A 16,473-nucleotide genomic window follows, 5' to 3' on the forward strand; every position below is an offset into this window, starting at 1 on the left:
GGTGGTTTGAAATATTGATTTAAGATTATTAAACATAATAAATGATGCTATTTATTTCCAAAGATGTATTTTTTTATATGAAATAAATCAACATTATAGAATAAGAGGAAAAAAAATGTTGGTCCTCTTCTGAATATTATATAAATGTTTGTTCAAATAGTTTTCTTGTTTTTATATTTTCATGAATGTATTTAAATTATATATGAATGTATTAAATTATAAGTGATGCAGTTATACAATTCAAATTAAACCATCTCATTGTCAATATTAAAGAATATATTATATATTTTATAATGATACATTTTGAAATAAAGAATATCTACAATTATCTAAATATTCTATTGCTTTTTTAATTTATACTATTCTTTAGCAATTGGACGATTTTAATTACAAATATTTTATTTAGAGTGTATTTATAATTTTTGCAATTACTATAAATTAATTACTAGAATATCGAATGTATGAATTACAATCCCGAAAATGATAGTAACACCTCCCACAGACACTAATAATAAAACAATTTTTATTTATCTTTTAATCAGTACTTTCGCTTGTTCAATAATTTTTTTTTAATTTCATATTAATCAATGATTCATGTAAAAATGAATTTAATCGCACGATATTAGAGTAAATTCTTCTAACAATGTGCCGTATGTAATCAAGCAATATCAGTGTACAGCATTATTATTACTGTCTTTTTCTTATACTTTATTTATTTATTAGAAATTATTTTATTTTATTTTAAATTATAATCGTTTTTGTTTTATTCGCGCGCAAGTAATATTAAATAGTAAATACGTATATTTCTCTTTATTTTTTCTTTTTTAAAATTGCTCAAATAAAAATAAAAAGATCGTAAATAAATTTATAATACTTGCACAAAAGATAAATGATACTTTGCATTTATCATCTCTAGAAAATCTCTCCTTCATAAGTGAAACATTTTTGCACAGCAAAATATGTTTTTATGTATTGTAATTCTGTTAACAGTATCAAATAGATTTGATCATTCATCTGATTTAATATAGTAATGGTGAATGTCGAATTTAAAATATAAATAAAGTCATTTGCGCATATACCTACTATTATTGCTCCAAAACTACAGCACATAAATAGGTCCAAAATGTGTACAATTTTTCTTCATTACAGGGTATGATTAATTTAAATATACCCTAGAATAACCCTAAAATAAATTTTATTTATTTTAAATTAATAAAATATTAAATTTCACGAATTTTTATAAAACATTTCCAATTTTTAAAATAGTAATTATTTACTTACAATGTGCTACTTAACAGCGAGCGTCTGTTTAAGATGGCGCATGAGGTGACTCCCGACGTCGTGAACCTCAGGCCATTGTTTGAGCACAAATACTATGCCCAATACAACAAGCGTAGTAGTTAATATGCGCACCCTGCACATGAAACAATGAGGCTTAGTACAACTGCAACAGAGATGTGAAAACAAAATAAAACAATAAGTGTGCGAAATTAAAATCAGATGGCAATGTACGTGATGAAGTATGAAATGAGATGAAATGATATAAAGTAAAAAAAGTTAAGAATGATCCGAAAAAAAGAAATAAATAAATTATATATCTTTAAATTATATGAATTAAATTATATGTATTAAATTATATGTTTATATTATGAAGATTTTAAGCTGAAATAAATATATTTTAACAGATTATTACATATTAAATAATTTATTTAATTATTTATTCTCTGAAAAATAAAAATATAATTTATAATATGAAATAACTGTACCTAGTCCTAAGAAAAGGCATCATTATACCAGCACCTGTTGCAACAAGAAGTAGAATAACTTGCAACACAGTCAATACCACATTTATAAGCTTTACAACCAATGCTCTTGCATTACTATTATCCAAACCCTCTAAAGTAACATATTGTTGGTGTTGCTGTTGTTGATGTTCCATTTTACAAATTTTAGTTTGACAACTTTCCAACATTTCATGTATATCTCTTAAACGATCTTCACTTTGATATTGCACTTTTTCTTCCATATCTGTTATAGTCTGTTTCAAATTTTCTACTTCATTTTGATGCAGCTCAGTCAAATCATTAATTTGTTCTTCTAGACGCTCACATCTAAAACGTTCCTCTTGTAAAGCATGAGAAAGATATGTCACTTCTTGTTGTAAACTCTAAAATTAAATGATGAAATTGATAAAATTGTAAACATAATTATTATTTATTCAAATTTCTTAATTGTTCTTTAGTTTTCAAATCATTAAAAACAAACCTTTAAACCTTCTAATTTATCTTTCATTCTCTCCAGATTTTCTCTATGTTCTTGTAACTCTGAGAAAATAGATTTGAGACTAAGTGCAGCATTATTACTATTGTGACATGTGTGTGCTTGCCCCCTACTACCAGGTCCGCTTTCGCTTGTAACACTAGAACATTCGGATCCTTCTTCGGATGGAAATTTCATTGCTGCAGCACTATGAGTTGATCCCAAACTACATCCACCAGGAAGCGTCGCTGAACCATGATGAGCTTTTTCATCTTCAACACTAGCGTTATCTCCATTACCTGCACGCGGTGTATCGTTTACATAAAAAGTCGAGCCATCTGCAGGGACACAGACGTCGCAAGTTAGAATGTTATCCAATACCAAATTATCTTGCCTTTGTTAACAATTAATGAATTTATGTAGTTTTTCATATTATAACATATCTTTTTTTAAAATAAAGATACTGATAATAAAAATATTTTTATACATAATTACATTAATGATGTATCATAAAATATTATGTAAAATTAATATAAAAATTGTTTTCTTTATAATTTTTTTTTAAATTTATTTACATGTTTAATTATATTGATGTATTGTTAATGTATTGGATAACTAATATAAGAAAGCAAATATGTCAAAATTTATAAAAAGCCATTAAAGATAAGGAAAAATCATTAAGTAACACAAAACAATAATAAAAATATAAAATTTATAATGTAAATGTAAACACAATATTTTCATTTGAAAATTGTCTATAAATAAAATAAATAAAATCTATTAATAAAATATAAAATCTATAATTTTTATTATTATATAGAGTAAAAGAGAATAGAACAGAAATCATAGTAAAAAAATTATTAAGATTTACATACTAAATAATAATATGTTTATAAAATATATAAAATATATAAAAAAAATTATACAATAGAAAAATTTAGCCCAAATGTTACTTACTACTTTCAACTGCCACGACAGCGCAAAATATTAAATATTATTTATTCTCCAATATTTAAATAAATGGAAAAATATTGTATGATTATTACAATATGAATAATCATTATATCAATACATTTCCATCTTATTCCAAACAAAAACTTCTTAATATAATAAAAATATTATTAACCAAAATAAAATTATAAGAATTTTAGTATATATGCGTATTTACATATATATATATATATATATATATATATATATTATAAATAAAAAAAACGTGCATTCTATCGCTTGTAGTATCACAATTTATTAGCATAAGCCATTATGTGCTTAGTAATTGTGCTCTTTAAACACAAAAAACTTTATACTTTTAATAATAAATATTATTTAAAAATTAAAGAATATATATAATTTGAGTAAGTTATGTTAATTAATTTAAAAAATAATACATATTACTCACGAGATAAAGTATTTATATTATCAGCACTGCCAAACTTATTTTTTATTAAATGTGCAAATTCTCTTGGTTTGGACATTACACTTCTGAAATGCATAAAAAAATTACATGTAAATAATTATTTCAGAATTGTATAAAATTCATAAAAATTATGAAAAGTTTTTATATGAAAAATTATTAAATTAATTATTAAATTATTAAATAAATATATTAGAATTATAATTTTTATGTTTTTCATATTTTGTATATTTATAAATACATAATTTTATGTTTATGAATACAAATATATTTTTTTTGCTTTTTCAATTTTTCATTTTTTTTTTTATAGAATAATAGTTTTTAAAATTCAATTTATAACAATATGATAATGTGATAGGAAGATACTGAAATCTATTTTCACATTAATACTCACCCTGAAAAACCACTGATTCCAACTCTAATATTGCCACCCACGTTTCTGGAAGTGAATCTTAAATTAGATGAAAGTTTCATATTGTCTCATACTTTATATTTAGAATAATAAAAGATAAATTAAAAAATAAGAAATAACACATAAAATATGCGCTAAAAAATAATTTCTTATGTTTAAATTTATTTTTGTGTAAAAATTTAAATCAAGAATGTTTAAATCATATTTTTATATTGCATATTTTTATATATTCTAATAAATATTTTGAAATAAAAATAAAAAGAAGTCTATATATATATATATAATAGTTTAATATTATTTAATATTATTTTTTGTTTTTATTATTAAAAAAAATAATATATAGATAATGTTAATAAGGAATAAAATATATTTACTTAAGTCCTTGTCCCATATCACGAAGCACTTCTCGGGGTTGTCTATGACTTGTAGGTGCACCATTCAACTCAAAATTTTTTAATTTTTTTGTATAACTATCTAATTTTTTTTGGAGTTGAGAAATACTGTGCGCTGATTTTTGATTTTTCTTCTCAAATACTGCTTTGATTCGGGTAAGCTGCTGCTTATCTGCATTTGCAGCTAATTTTAAATATTCATTGACATTTTCTAAAAAAATATTAAACTTTATATTTATAACATATTTTAAAATAAATTATTATTATATAGCATATTATTATATAGCATTCATTATAAATTATTATAAGTTACATTATTATTTATTATATTATATTAGATAAATAGATATCTTGTAACACTCTAATATATAATGTATATCAGTATCATATTAATTATTAATAATTGAAAATTACCATCACGTGTGGTTTGTTCTATTCTTATAAGTTCTCGTGTTTTAGCAATTTTATTTTGAATGTTCTCAATTGCTTGACAAACACGAGCAGAATTAGAGTCAACATCATCAGTTATTAACTCAGAAGAGCCATTTGATAGGAACGATTGTGTTGCATGATATTGTTCCTGTAAATAAATTTATCATTATATTAAAATATACACAAAATATATAATTAATTCATAATAATTTTAACTATTAGAACTCAAATTATAACTAATAAAGCACATTTTATTGAGCACATTGTTCAATAACTTGTATCATATTCCAGATTTATAAATATCAATAGGTTCAATTTCAAAGTAACTTATAATATTATGCAACTACATAATCTTAACTCGTAACTCTAATTATACAGTACTGATTAATGACCTTACAATACAATGTAATTGTCATTATACATAACAATGTCATTATATAAGTAACTTTATGTAAGCATATATATAATCATATGCTATTGTAATAAATAATTAAGCTAACAATAATATTAATTTTATTAATTTTAATATTTCAACAATAATTTTAAATATTATGAACATATTCTTACTATTGCAAAATGGAATTATATATAATCAGTAAAAATATTTAAAAATAAAAATGTCAATAAAACATAAATATAAAAATTAAAAGGTTTTAAAGATTTTAAAATTAAAATTATTTTATAATTAAAATACATACTCCATCATCATCAGTTGGTAGATGAATATTTGGCACAAACTCATCTTGTTCGGCAGTGATTAAATTGGTATTTGATTCATCCATAGCATCTACTCGAATCACAGTTCCTGGTGATTTTTGCCTACTACCTTTCATGCTGAGACTGCCTTCACCACCACTACTTCCACTGCCTGTACTATCCTCCCCTGTTTGGGAACTGCGAAGTCAAATTTAGTTTTGTACTGTGCTCCTTCTATTTACTTTTCATTTATTTTTTTAGGAACTTAGTATTCTTATTTGTAAGTACAAAATATTGTATCATTAATTATATCATATTGAAGCATAAGCTTAATTATTCTGTTTCATGTAAAATACTACAAAAAAATAAGAATTTTTAATTTTAATCTATGCAAGCACATGTATTAACATCTACAAAAAATTAGATCTTACAGTGAAACATTACGTATTTTTGGAATATGTTCCAAAGTAGCTGATAATTGTTGAGATGAAATTAATATATTTCTTCTCTTAGGTGATGTACTGCGTGAACTATTCTTACTTGATGTACTTATCATCAAATTATCCATTCCTTTTTTCCTGAAAAAATTATCATCTAACTGCTTTAATGTAATTGCAATAAAAGATATGAAAAATAAATATATGAATTTGAAATGATTTATTGTACATGTGATTTACCAAAAAGTATATAAATATATTTTTTCTTTATTGATAAATGATTATTATTAGTTACTATATAGTTTAATTTAATAAAATATTTAATATTTATTAAAAATGTAATATATAAAGAAATTAATTAATATACTACATATAATTTAAAAAAAAATACATTATTTTTTTATATTGCATTATTTATTTTGAGATTATTATTATTCATATAAGTGCAGTATATAATTCTTATCAATTTCGTTTTTATCAAATGTTATCAAAATTAATCATAAGATTTCTTTTTATGATTAAATTGAAATGTACATGAAGAAAATGTAATCAAATAAATTAATAGATAAATAAAATATAAAAATTTATGATATTTTTTTAATTTACATAATAAAATTTAATTAAATTTTTATTAAAAATTAACAAAAAAAAAATATAAAGTGTAAATGTAAGTAAATGAAAGAATATATATTACAAAATTAAATATTAAAATAAAAAATTTATTTGACTCTTATATACTTATTTTATAATTTTCTCTTAAAATTGTTTGATGATAAAATTGATGATACAATTCGAATTTGTTAGAATATATTTGTTTTAATTTAGTTTAATTTAGTTTAGTCATTATAATAGACTAATTAACATTTAAATAATAAATTTACTGTCTTACTTTTATGATTTATACTAAATAGAATTATATATATATATCTAATGTTAAAGCTTTAAAATAATGTTATTAATTTTACGTTGAATAAAATAACAAATCATTTATGATGAATTAAATTTCATTATTCATTAAATTATTAACAAAATATCTGAAAAATTATTTAGTTACTTTAGTTACTTAGTTAAATAGTTACTTTTTTCACATTCTATTACCTTTAACCCAATCTTTTAACTGATGAATCATTCTGATTATCATAATTAGAACAACGACATTACTTTCGAAGTATGACGAACATATTACGTGAAACAACATGTGTAATAGAAAACAATATTAAAATACGATACTTTATTCATCTTTCAATTACTAATATTGATATAGATTTTTATTTTATTTTTAAAAAATTTTATTATAATGTATATTAATAATTAAAATATAAAATATGATATATAAAAACATTTATAATTTAATATTAAATATCGAATTTAATTAACATTACAAATAAATTAAATATTATAAACATTAAATAAATTAAATATTATACTGAAAAATATTTTACTTTTTTTACTTCATAATGTATTTTTTATTATAGGAAATATTATCAGTAAAATTTAAACATACCAAATGTGAACTTTTATTTTTATTCAGGGAAATCATAAAAAATCAGAAAATTTTATACGATATAAATTAGAAAATGTCAACTAAAAGCTTTGAAAATGAAAAATGAATGAAACAAATATACCGCGGTTTTTATATAAATTAAGAATTTCTAATGAAAATAATAATGTCACTTTGTATACTTGTCAAATATATAAAACGCAGAGATTTGGTAAAATTATTCATTTAATGTGGTTTGGATTCATTGAAAAACTAAGTATATTTATAAAAAATCTGTGAAATTGGAAGAAAATTTGAAATACGCATGTATGCGCAAACAAAGATTGACAATATTTAGCAACCTATTACGTTACTATCGCGACTCATTTCCACACATACGATATTGTCTGCAGTTATATAGGTTCAAAAGAGATATAGGAAGCAATTGTCCCACCCCTTTCACGTTAATATTGAGAAATGAGCATGACTATCGAATAAAAACAAACGATCTGTCAAGATTTCGCGGTTTTTTGACATTCGATTAACCGAAATATTTGTCACTTACCTTTTCTATCGTTTGATGTATGTAGCTCTTGGCTGAAGCATGTTTTTTCCAATAAATGTCACAAAAAAATACACAAAGAGGGTCCTTCGCGTATTGCGTTTTCTCTATCGTTTCTGGTCAATCAAAGGATAGCTGTTGTTATCGTTTTTCACGGGCGTGTCATCGCTCACCGTTTAACATCGTCACACTATTTACTGTAATATTAACAAACAAGATGCACTATGTCGTTCTTAGGCACTTAATCAACGGTAAACTCATTCAGAAACATCATAAAATGCACACACGATACGCCACATTCGGCGAAACCGCTTCGTTACTTCACAACTCGACAGTGGAATACGCCAAACGGAACACAGAGCAACGAACGTAAAGGAGGGGGTAAACACAACCGATATTACCACTTGCAGTGACTGATCTTTCGATTCCTAGGGATATTTCCTAGGAACGCGCGATTCGTCAATATCACAGTATCGTATCTATTGCAGTATCCATCACAACATTTATATAAATCTGAAATATTATTTTTAAATATAATATAATATGATTAAATAAATTTTATTAGTCTCAAGATCATTTAAAAAAGATATAATAAATTTGTTTATCAGGAATCCAAAATTTTTTTAATTTCAATTATTATTTCTAAATTATTAATTTTTTAATGATTTATTCAAAACATATGTTTTATATTAATCAAAAATAAATAAATTTTTAAAATATTAAAACGAATTTATGTAGCAATTCAAAATAAAAATAATTTTTGTCTATTATTACTAATTTGTTTGAAAATAAAAATATTATTAATATCATTATAAAATTATATGTTTCATGAATTTTCATATACTATAATAGTACATATTAAAAAAACAGAAAAATTTAAAACTTGTTACCATATACCAAATACGATACTGTCCTTGTAAATTACTATGTTACTCGGATATCTTCGGCTAGATTCGGATTAAATACTGCGCAAAGAGAAAATACATTTGACGATAATCATAATTTATTTTAAATTTAAAATGATTATTGTTGAAAAATATATTCAAATAATTAAATCTAACATTTGTTAATATATATATTTAACGTTGTAATAATTTTTTTCGTGATAATGTAAAAATAAGGAATGAAAATACCAAAAGTTTTAATCGAATTTGTTCATTGGAAGTCATTTAATTGTTTGAGTTTATCAATAAGTGAATTTCCAAAAGAATATCTATATTGTGGACTAACAAAATTCAACAAACTATATAGTGTTTCGAACTGCTCGTCTCCTCTATTTGATATGTTATCGTGCTCATTACCAACGATGGTAAAACCAGCATTTGATAGTTCTATACAAAACTTCAAGTTTTCTAATGTGATTAAATTTAAATAGAAGAACTGATTACTATTTTGTAATTTTTCTGATACTTTTATGTCCATTACATGATGTTTCACGTCATTTATAATAGCTTGAGCTTCTAATTTCCATTGGTCCTTATCCAACTCTTGATTAATCACCTCTTCCTTCATTCTCAAGCTTCGACAATGCTATCTCACATGTAATATATTTATCAACGCATGTAATATTTTAGGCAATTTGATAGCATTATAGTTGTATCAATATTATGCTAAATATCGTTCACTTTTTACATGCAACGATGGCACGTGACAGGTTAGAATGCGGGTCAAAGACCAAGAACAAACGGTTATGTAATTATCTATCAAACTTATTTATTCCTAAGGAATATATAATATCGTTTTTCAGTGACGATTCAGTAATTGTGATCAGTGATCAGTTTAGACTTTGACACTGCGTAATTGATAAATTATATCGTACAATCAAACTCGTATAATCCCAAGTACACGTGCACCGAATGCACTCTCAGTACACACTGATAGTAAATCTTTTATATGCAACATCTAGCCTTCCGGAACGCCATCTCGTTGCGTTATCTGTTATTAAATTTGCCGCAACATTAAACCAATAAGCGGGAAAACTTATTATACAGAGATAAAATATTAATGCAATAACAATTTAGGCAATTTTCAAGCATATTATATAAAATTATAATCTTTCTATTTACTATTGCTATTAATTGGACAGAATTCAAGTAGCTTTTAAAAGATCAATACAATTATATCAAAATGGAAAATCATTTATATTAATAATAGATTTTTAAATCTTCTAGTTTATAAATTTTAAAAAATGAGATATTTTTAAAAAAGAAAGAAATTAATTATCCTTGTTCTAATTCCCATAGTTTAATTTCATAGTTGTTTAAAAATAAGCAAAGAATAGTAATATCATTATAATGAGGCTCACGTTTATTTATCAATTTCATCTATAGAACATATAAAGTGCAATTGGAACAGGCCATATCTTTTATTATACTCGACATCCAGAAGTTCTTAAATACAATCGCATAAATTATTATTATTATTATTATTATTATTATTATTATTATATTATTAAAATTATTACTACATTTATTGGTACAAAATTTTAATTATTCGATTAAATAAACTCTTGTCTTCTTCTCTGAACATGAACTACTATTACTTTTATTTAAACAAAAAATTACAAATAGTGAGAAAATTCAATAAATTGCTGTTATATGAATTGTTCACAATTTTCTTCTTCTTCTTTTTTTTTTTTTTTCTTCTCTTTTCTTTCTATCTTTACAATGTCTAACTATCTTCAATTCAAGTTCTAATATATCAAAAATTTTGCTCGATTGATCGTACAATTTTCAATGACGATCGACTTCGATTCAACGCGAGTTCAAGTCTATTAATATCTCTTGAATTCCACTCAATTGACAGTGCGATTTTCAAAGACGATCGAGTCGATATCGCGGAGCATGACAAGAGAACCTGACGAGGTTGCAACAGCTGCCTCAGCTACGTAGAGATGAAGACGGGCCAAGCTGAAACTGGGAGATGTGGGATCAGCTGCCGGAGCTGATACTGACGCAGATATTCAGTCACCTCGGTCATGGAGACCGTGCCAATGTTGCACAAGTCTGTCAGCGATGGAACCGTGCACTTTCGTCGCCAATTCTTTGGCGTTCCGTCACAGTCTTCATCGATCGTGATCTGCGTGGTGACTTCCCTTTGGCGGGAGAATTAGCCGTATGCATATATTTATTAAAAATAAAACCTCCATCATTCTCTTCCCTTACACAATCACAGCTAATTCATTAACGAAACGTGTCACGGTATATTGAAATTAAATTGATATTTATTGAAGGCTAATCGTCAATCTTTCTATTTAAAACGAGTTATAAATATAGACAGAGTTTAATTCTGATAAGAATACAAATTTCTTGAATATATTTCAACGGAAAGGATTTATTTATTTATTTATTGTTACCAATGGAATATCGAATATCTTACATTCTTTTTATTATTGTAGATGATACGTATATCGAAATTCGATAAACTCGTTTCATTTAGGCAAAATATGGACAGCATATACGAAGCCTGGAACTCGCTTGGTCACGACCGTATCTCTTGCCAAGAGAAGCTCGCATAACTCGTAATATTCAAGCCGAGGCAGGCGCTGATTTCCTCACGATCGTACGAGCCAAGAATGTTCAGTTAAGGAAGCTGATACTCACCGATTGGATATTCATTTGTAAATGGGGGAACAGGGGCAAACTGTTATATGCCCTTGCTAACTTTTTAGGGTAATTGATTAATTAGCGAGTTTCTTAAAATTTTTATGCTAAAATTATATATTTTAATATCTAAAAAAAAAAAAGAAAATAAAAAAAATTAATAATTTATATTTAAATATTGATATGAATCGTCATTCTCGGATTCGATTCTCAGTAATTTAAAACAAATATTCATTCACATAGTTGTCAGCATAATTTGGAAACGCTTAGCCTGCTGAATGCAACTCTTGGAGTGAGCGACGTGTTGCGACTTCTTGCCAGTGCTTCGAAAAGTTCCACCGAGCATTTGGCATATCTAGATCTTCGGGGTGCGTTTCGAGAATGGCAGGCGCCTCACAGCAATCCAAGGCACGTGAGATATTTCTATCGATTAACTAATAATTATTGTAATTATCACAGAGTCGAAAGATTCATGATAAAAACAATAGCCTAATGGCAATCCAAGGCGTGTAAGGCAGCTCTATTAATTCAGTAATTTTACTGCAATCATTATTGCACATATGAAAAAATTAAAATAATCATGATAACAGTAAAATTAATAATAATAATATATAATTATATACTTACTCTTTTAATATATAATTCTTTCGTAATTAATTCCCTTGTCGAAATATCGATCTTAGATATTTTGCTTAATCTTCTAGTAGTTTAAACAAAAGAAAAAATATTTTTTCTTCATACATTAGATTTTCTAGATTTTTTTCATAGACATGAAGAGAATACTTCAATTTATGCACATGACGAGAATTTCATTTTTAATTTTTATTCGAAAGATTTCAAATCTTCTTTTTTTTTTTCTATTTAGAATTATCAAGCTATATATTATACTGTGAATTTTGATTACTTATATTCTTTTTAATCGTAATTAAATTTTAATAAAATAGAAATATCTCTATTTATTTTTATTATGTTACTTTATATTTAGATTTTTAGATCATATTAGGCACTTGTTTCGCAAATATTTTAAAATTGAATTACATTATTCATTGAAAAAAAAAAAAAAAAAAGAAGCAAGAATTAAATATTGTTAGAAGTACCAATATTCCTCTCCAGTGCCGTAATCAATCAAAATCACCTTGATATATCATCGTCCAAGAACGCAATGATTGCGATACTCTGATAAAATAACAATCTTGCCAACAGGAACACAAAAGTAGCCCTAATTACTTGACAAGGGTTATTCTTGCGAGAGATGGCCTTGACAAAGATCGCTTTTATAAAACCCACTTTTCATTTTACAATATAATAGCTCTTAGATCGTAAATCATAGACTTTATACCATCAGATTATAGTATTGTAGTTTATAGAAATTACAGATCATAGATTTCATTGTGTTATTTTCAACATGCTAGTCTCGTTTCTAATTACCGGAATCGCAATTTTGATTGTTAAAATTGTTCTCATTGCAAGTCTTGCATAAATTTCATGATATGATTTTTCTTTTTTGGGGGGACATAGATCGAAGTTTTATCTAAAAAATTTATTTTAAAAAATTATCATGGTCACCTTCGACGAGAATTGTTTTCATCATAAATCCTTCAAATTCTTTTCAGATACTTGCGTCTGCTTGGCCGATTTCGCGCGTTGACAATACTAAGGCTCGATTATCCAGCCTTGTCCGACCAGACTTTAATTGCTTTAACGAATGCAGCGCCAAGAGTGTTGAAAACGCTGCACATATCGGTGAGAGATTCTGATTCCAGACATCACACGATCACCGACACAGCCTGGCACAATTTGGTACTCGTCTGTCCGGAGCTCACAGTGTCCTACACTATAGGTACAATATGATACAGAGTGACGTAAAAGTAATCATTGATTTCCTTCCACCCACGTCGGGACAATATCGAGCTGATGGTTATTACGTTTTGTAATTCGTGGAAATTTCCATTGTGCATCGAGCAATTTAGAACGAATTATACACTCGAGAAATCCGATTTAAAGACGGATGATTACTTTTGCGCTGGAATTACTGTTGTCGAAGCCTTTTTCTTTTTTTTTTTTTTTTTTTTTTTTTTTAAATTACACGTCGCTTTATGTCGCACCGAGCGATTCTGATGATTTTGTGATGATATGAAATTGAGAGAATTATTTTTAAATTAATTTTATCATTAATATCGATGGTAATAGTATTTCTCGAAAATTAATTTGAATAATTAAAATCAATCTGTAGAAATATATTCATACATTACACAGTAAATAATTTTCTTGTGATTATTTAAAATGCTATCTTTTTTTTATTTCTAGAATATAAATTTAAATAATCACAGATTATCATTTTTTTAATGCTACTTTATAGACGTCATAAAATTTACGTATTGAATATTCATACGTAGCGAGTATCAATAATTCATTTCATTTCTATTTGTTGCGAATGATGAATTGAAATATCGTTTATTTCTAGAATTTATGAATATTGAAATTGCTCGAATATCCAATTATCACAGTTTTTTTTACATTTTATCTCGTGTTATTATATAAAATTACTTGGCAAAGTTTTTTTTTTTTTTTTTTTTTTTTTTTTTTTTTTTTTTAATATATCACTCGTTAATAACAAGTAGGGTATATTAAATGCATGAGTAGTAATGTATACAGCCGAGAGATATTTTATCGAAAGGAAGTTGCAAGGTCAGCCTTGATATATAATTAATGCCTTGAAGCTATTCACACACAAATCATATGAATGGAATCGCTCAGCGTCTCGAAAATATGTGATTCTATGCATCATTTAGCTTGTTAAGTTTGATTTTCAGTTAACATATCCCATTACGAAGATATGTGCTACTTCCTACTGCCCAGCGTGCCATTGGCTAGGTTTCAAATGTTCAGCGGTCATGTGTGGGATCAGAGTAGATCTCGCAATTTCAGAAGCACTGTTGGATTACTTATTACCCATTACACCAACACGCTAGGTATAATAAATTCTTCCAAATCCTACACATCTTGCATTCTGTGCATTTCCTCTCCGCGAATGCTCTATTTCTTCACGCGTTATCTGTCGTAATAATTTTCGTACTTTGGCTATTGTCTCTTCCAAATTGCGTAATTCTATGTTATTGAAAGAACGCTTGAATATATCTTCGTTTTTTTTTTCCTCTTAAATAAGTCTAAAAATTACTTCTTTTCAATAATATTACAAATTTTTGTATACGTTTAAAATTATTATTAAAGAAACTTGATACACATGTTAAAAGATAATTTTCCATTTTGAAATGGATAGATTAGTTCCAGATAAAATTACGTAAGGAATAATTATAATGGAAATATCATTTTTTAACATGACTGAATTTAATATTTTAAAAATAAGCATCGTTTGAATTATGATTCGATTGAATTTCGATTCGAGTTAAGAAACTAAAGAAATATTTCACAAATGTTTTAAGACTTTAGATGTAGATTAAATATCTGGTATTTAATAAGACTAATTATATTGACTAATTATATCGTTACAGCGGAAGTAATGTTACAACTCAGAAACAATCGTGAGATGCTCGATGATTTGCTCGTATCGATGCTGGTACGTTGCAAACACCTAACAAGATTACAATATGACGGTATAATAAGAAGTCTTGATACTTTGCGGGACATCTGCCAGCTTCAAGCTGAAAACAAGACTCGTAAGAATCTAAACACTTGTTCCCATTCAATACAATCAATTTCAACTTTAAAAATCTTTTTTCTTTATTTAAAAAATTAGGGATAATTGAAGTATCAATTTTTAATTTATTAGAAAAAAAAAAAAACAAAAAAAAATTAATTTTAGTTTAGAAAATATCCATCTTTAAGATAATGAAATAACGAAATAGATTTTCGTACGATCCATGTGAAACCACGTAACGTTAACGCCCGGAATCGCGCCATTTTGAACGACATCAACTACCATTACGACCACAAGATGATGGAACAAGGAGTAGATTTCCGTATCGAAGATCCGGCCTCGGTTTTGGTGTTCTACTGAAATGTTAATTTCTCAGCTGTCCACCGGTATCTGTCCCACTCGAGTCTCTGGTTATTAAGGCCAAAAAATAAAACATTGTCCGCCCTTCATTTTGATGCGATTCATTCTTTTTATCCTTTTTTAATTGTATTACGTTTATTTTTGATAATTCGAGTTTATTTATGATTATTTGTTAAATATTTTTTTTTTTTTTTACAGAACACTCGGTATTTCTTTTTCATATTAGATTTATCTATCTTTTATAATTGTGTATAAAAATAATACGAGCCAAGAGTTTTTCTTTTTTTTTTTTTTTTTTTCAATGACGAAGAATTATCGAGCTGCGATAGAATATTGAGTAATAAATTTAGAATATTATGAAAATTTAATTTTCTTTTCTTTCTTTTTTATTCTCAATTGACAGTATTCGTGGATGAGTTAATTTAACAATAAATACGATATTACAAAAGATCTCGTAATAACAATTTATAAAAATATATGGAAGCCTTAAATAATAAGTAAAAAATCATTTTCATTATTATTTTGAGTAAAAAAGATCTAGAAAAGATTTTCGTTGTTTTCACGATGGAATATCAAGTTTCAAGCACAATATGAATCACTTGTAAATAGTATATATATATAAAAAGTATAAAAAAATGTGTCTAAAAAAGTAGAAATTTACATTGATGTTAAATATATCACATTATTCCAAAAACTTTTAATTTTTATAATTTCTAATTAATTGATCGTAAATAATTTAATTACATTTTCATGTATAATATATAAAATT

General features: G+C 25.7%; 3 protein-coding genes across 11 annotated transcripts; 1 reads left to right on the forward strand and 2 right to left on the reverse strand.

The window, feature by feature from the left end:
- Positions 1-329: 329 nt before the first annotated feature.
- On the reverse strand, positions 330-8,700 carry LOC122719917 (transmembrane and coiled-coil domains protein 2). 8 transcript variants are annotated; one of them, XR_006347695.1, is made up of 12 exons: positions 8,088-8,531; positions 6,037-6,183; positions 5,608-5,803; positions 4,892-5,057; positions 4,460-4,688; positions 4,068-4,112; positions 3,659-3,741; positions 2,266-2,597; positions 1,767-2,167; positions 1,282-1,444; positions 1,084-1,183; positions 330-980 (listed from the first exon to the last, which is right to left on the reverse strand). XR_006347695.1 is itself a non-coding variant. In XM_043946177.1 (11 exons), the coding sequence occupies exons 2-10, from the start codon at positions 6,171-6,173 to the stop codon at positions 1,288-1,290; spliced, it is 1,716 nt and encodes a 571-aa protein (XP_043802112.1). In that variant the 5' UTR covers positions 6,174-6,183; positions 8,088-8,700; the 3' UTR covers positions 330-1,183; positions 1,282-1,287. The 8 variants fall into 8 exon arrangements, 6 of the variants coding, with proteins under 6 accessions (XP_043802112.1, XP_043802113.1, XP_043802109.1 ...); XR_006347696.1 differs by having other exon boundaries at positions 1,080-1,183; XM_043946177.1 differs by having other exon boundaries at positions 330-1,183; positions 1,282-1,414; positions 8,088-8,700.
- LOC122719918 lies at positions 8,087-9,596 on the reverse strand. The gene is made up of 2 exons (XM_043946181.1): positions 9,315-9,596; positions 8,087-8,597 (listed from the first exon to the last, which is right to left on the reverse strand). Exons 1-2 carry the CDS (start codon positions 9,594-9,596, stop codon positions 8,550-8,552), a joined length of 330 nt encoding a protein of 109 aa, XP_043802116.1. The 3' UTR covers positions 8,087-8,549.
- A 697-nt stretch (positions 9,597-10,293) lies between these two features.
- LOC122719820 (F-box only protein 39-like) lies at positions 10,294-15,939 on the forward strand. Of its 2 annotated transcripts, none has more exons than XM_043945992.1 (7): positions 10,294-11,198; positions 11,523-11,755; positions 11,930-12,094; positions 13,300-13,526; positions 14,500-14,658; positions 15,199-15,363; positions 15,553-15,939. In XM_043945992.1, exons 1-7 carry the CDS (start codon positions 11,007-11,009, stop codon positions 15,702-15,704), a joined length of 1,293 nt encoding a protein of 430 aa, XP_043801927.1. In that variant the 5' UTR covers positions 10,294-11,006; the 3' UTR covers positions 15,705-15,939. The 2 variants fall into 2 exon arrangements, with proteins under 2 accessions (XP_043801927.1, XP_043801928.1); XM_043945993.1 differs by having other exon boundaries at positions 15,510-15,693.
- Positions 15,940-16,473: the final 534 nt, after the last annotated feature.

The sequence above is a fragment of the Apis laboriosa genome, unplaced genomic scaffold (assembly GCF_014066325.1).
Source record: "Apis laboriosa isolate Shangri-la unplaced genomic scaffold, ASM1406632v1 scaffold9_cov152, whole genome shotgun sequence".
NCBI lineage: Eukaryota > Metazoa > Arthropoda > Insecta > Hymenoptera > Apidae > Apis > Apis laboriosa.

Coding starts and splice junctions, on each gene's coding strand:
- LOC122719917 (XM_043946174.1), bottom strand. CDS start 6,173: ATGGATAATTTGATGATAAGTACATCAAGTAAGAATAGTTCACGCAGT. Junction 4,689..4,891: donor AGAACAAACCACACGTGATG/GTAATTTTCAAT, acceptor ATATTTTTTTAG/AAAATGTCAATGAATATTTA. Junction 2,598..3,658: donor TAATATAAATACTTTATCTC/GTGAGTAATATG, acceptor GTGTCCCTGCAG/ATGGCTCGACTTTTTATGTA.
- LOC122719918 (XM_043946181.1), bottom strand. CDS start 9,596: ATGAAGGAAGAGGTGATTAATCAAGAGTTGGATAAGGACCAATGGAAA. Junction 8,598..9,314: donor TATATAGTTTGTTGAATTTT/GTTAGTCCACAA, acceptor ATAATATTTCAG/ATTTATATAAATGTTGTGAT.
- LOC122719820 (XM_043945992.1), top strand. CDS start 11,007: ATGTGGGATCAGCTGCCGGAGCTGATACTGACGCAGATATTCAGTCAC. Junction 11,756..11,929: donor GCCCTTGCTAACTTTTTAGG/GTAATTGATTAA, acceptor TCATTCACATAG/TTGTCAGCATAATTTGGAAA. Junction 14,659..15,198: donor CCATTACACCAACACGCTAG/GTATAATAAATT, acceptor ATATCGTTACAG/CGGAAGTAATGTTACAACTC.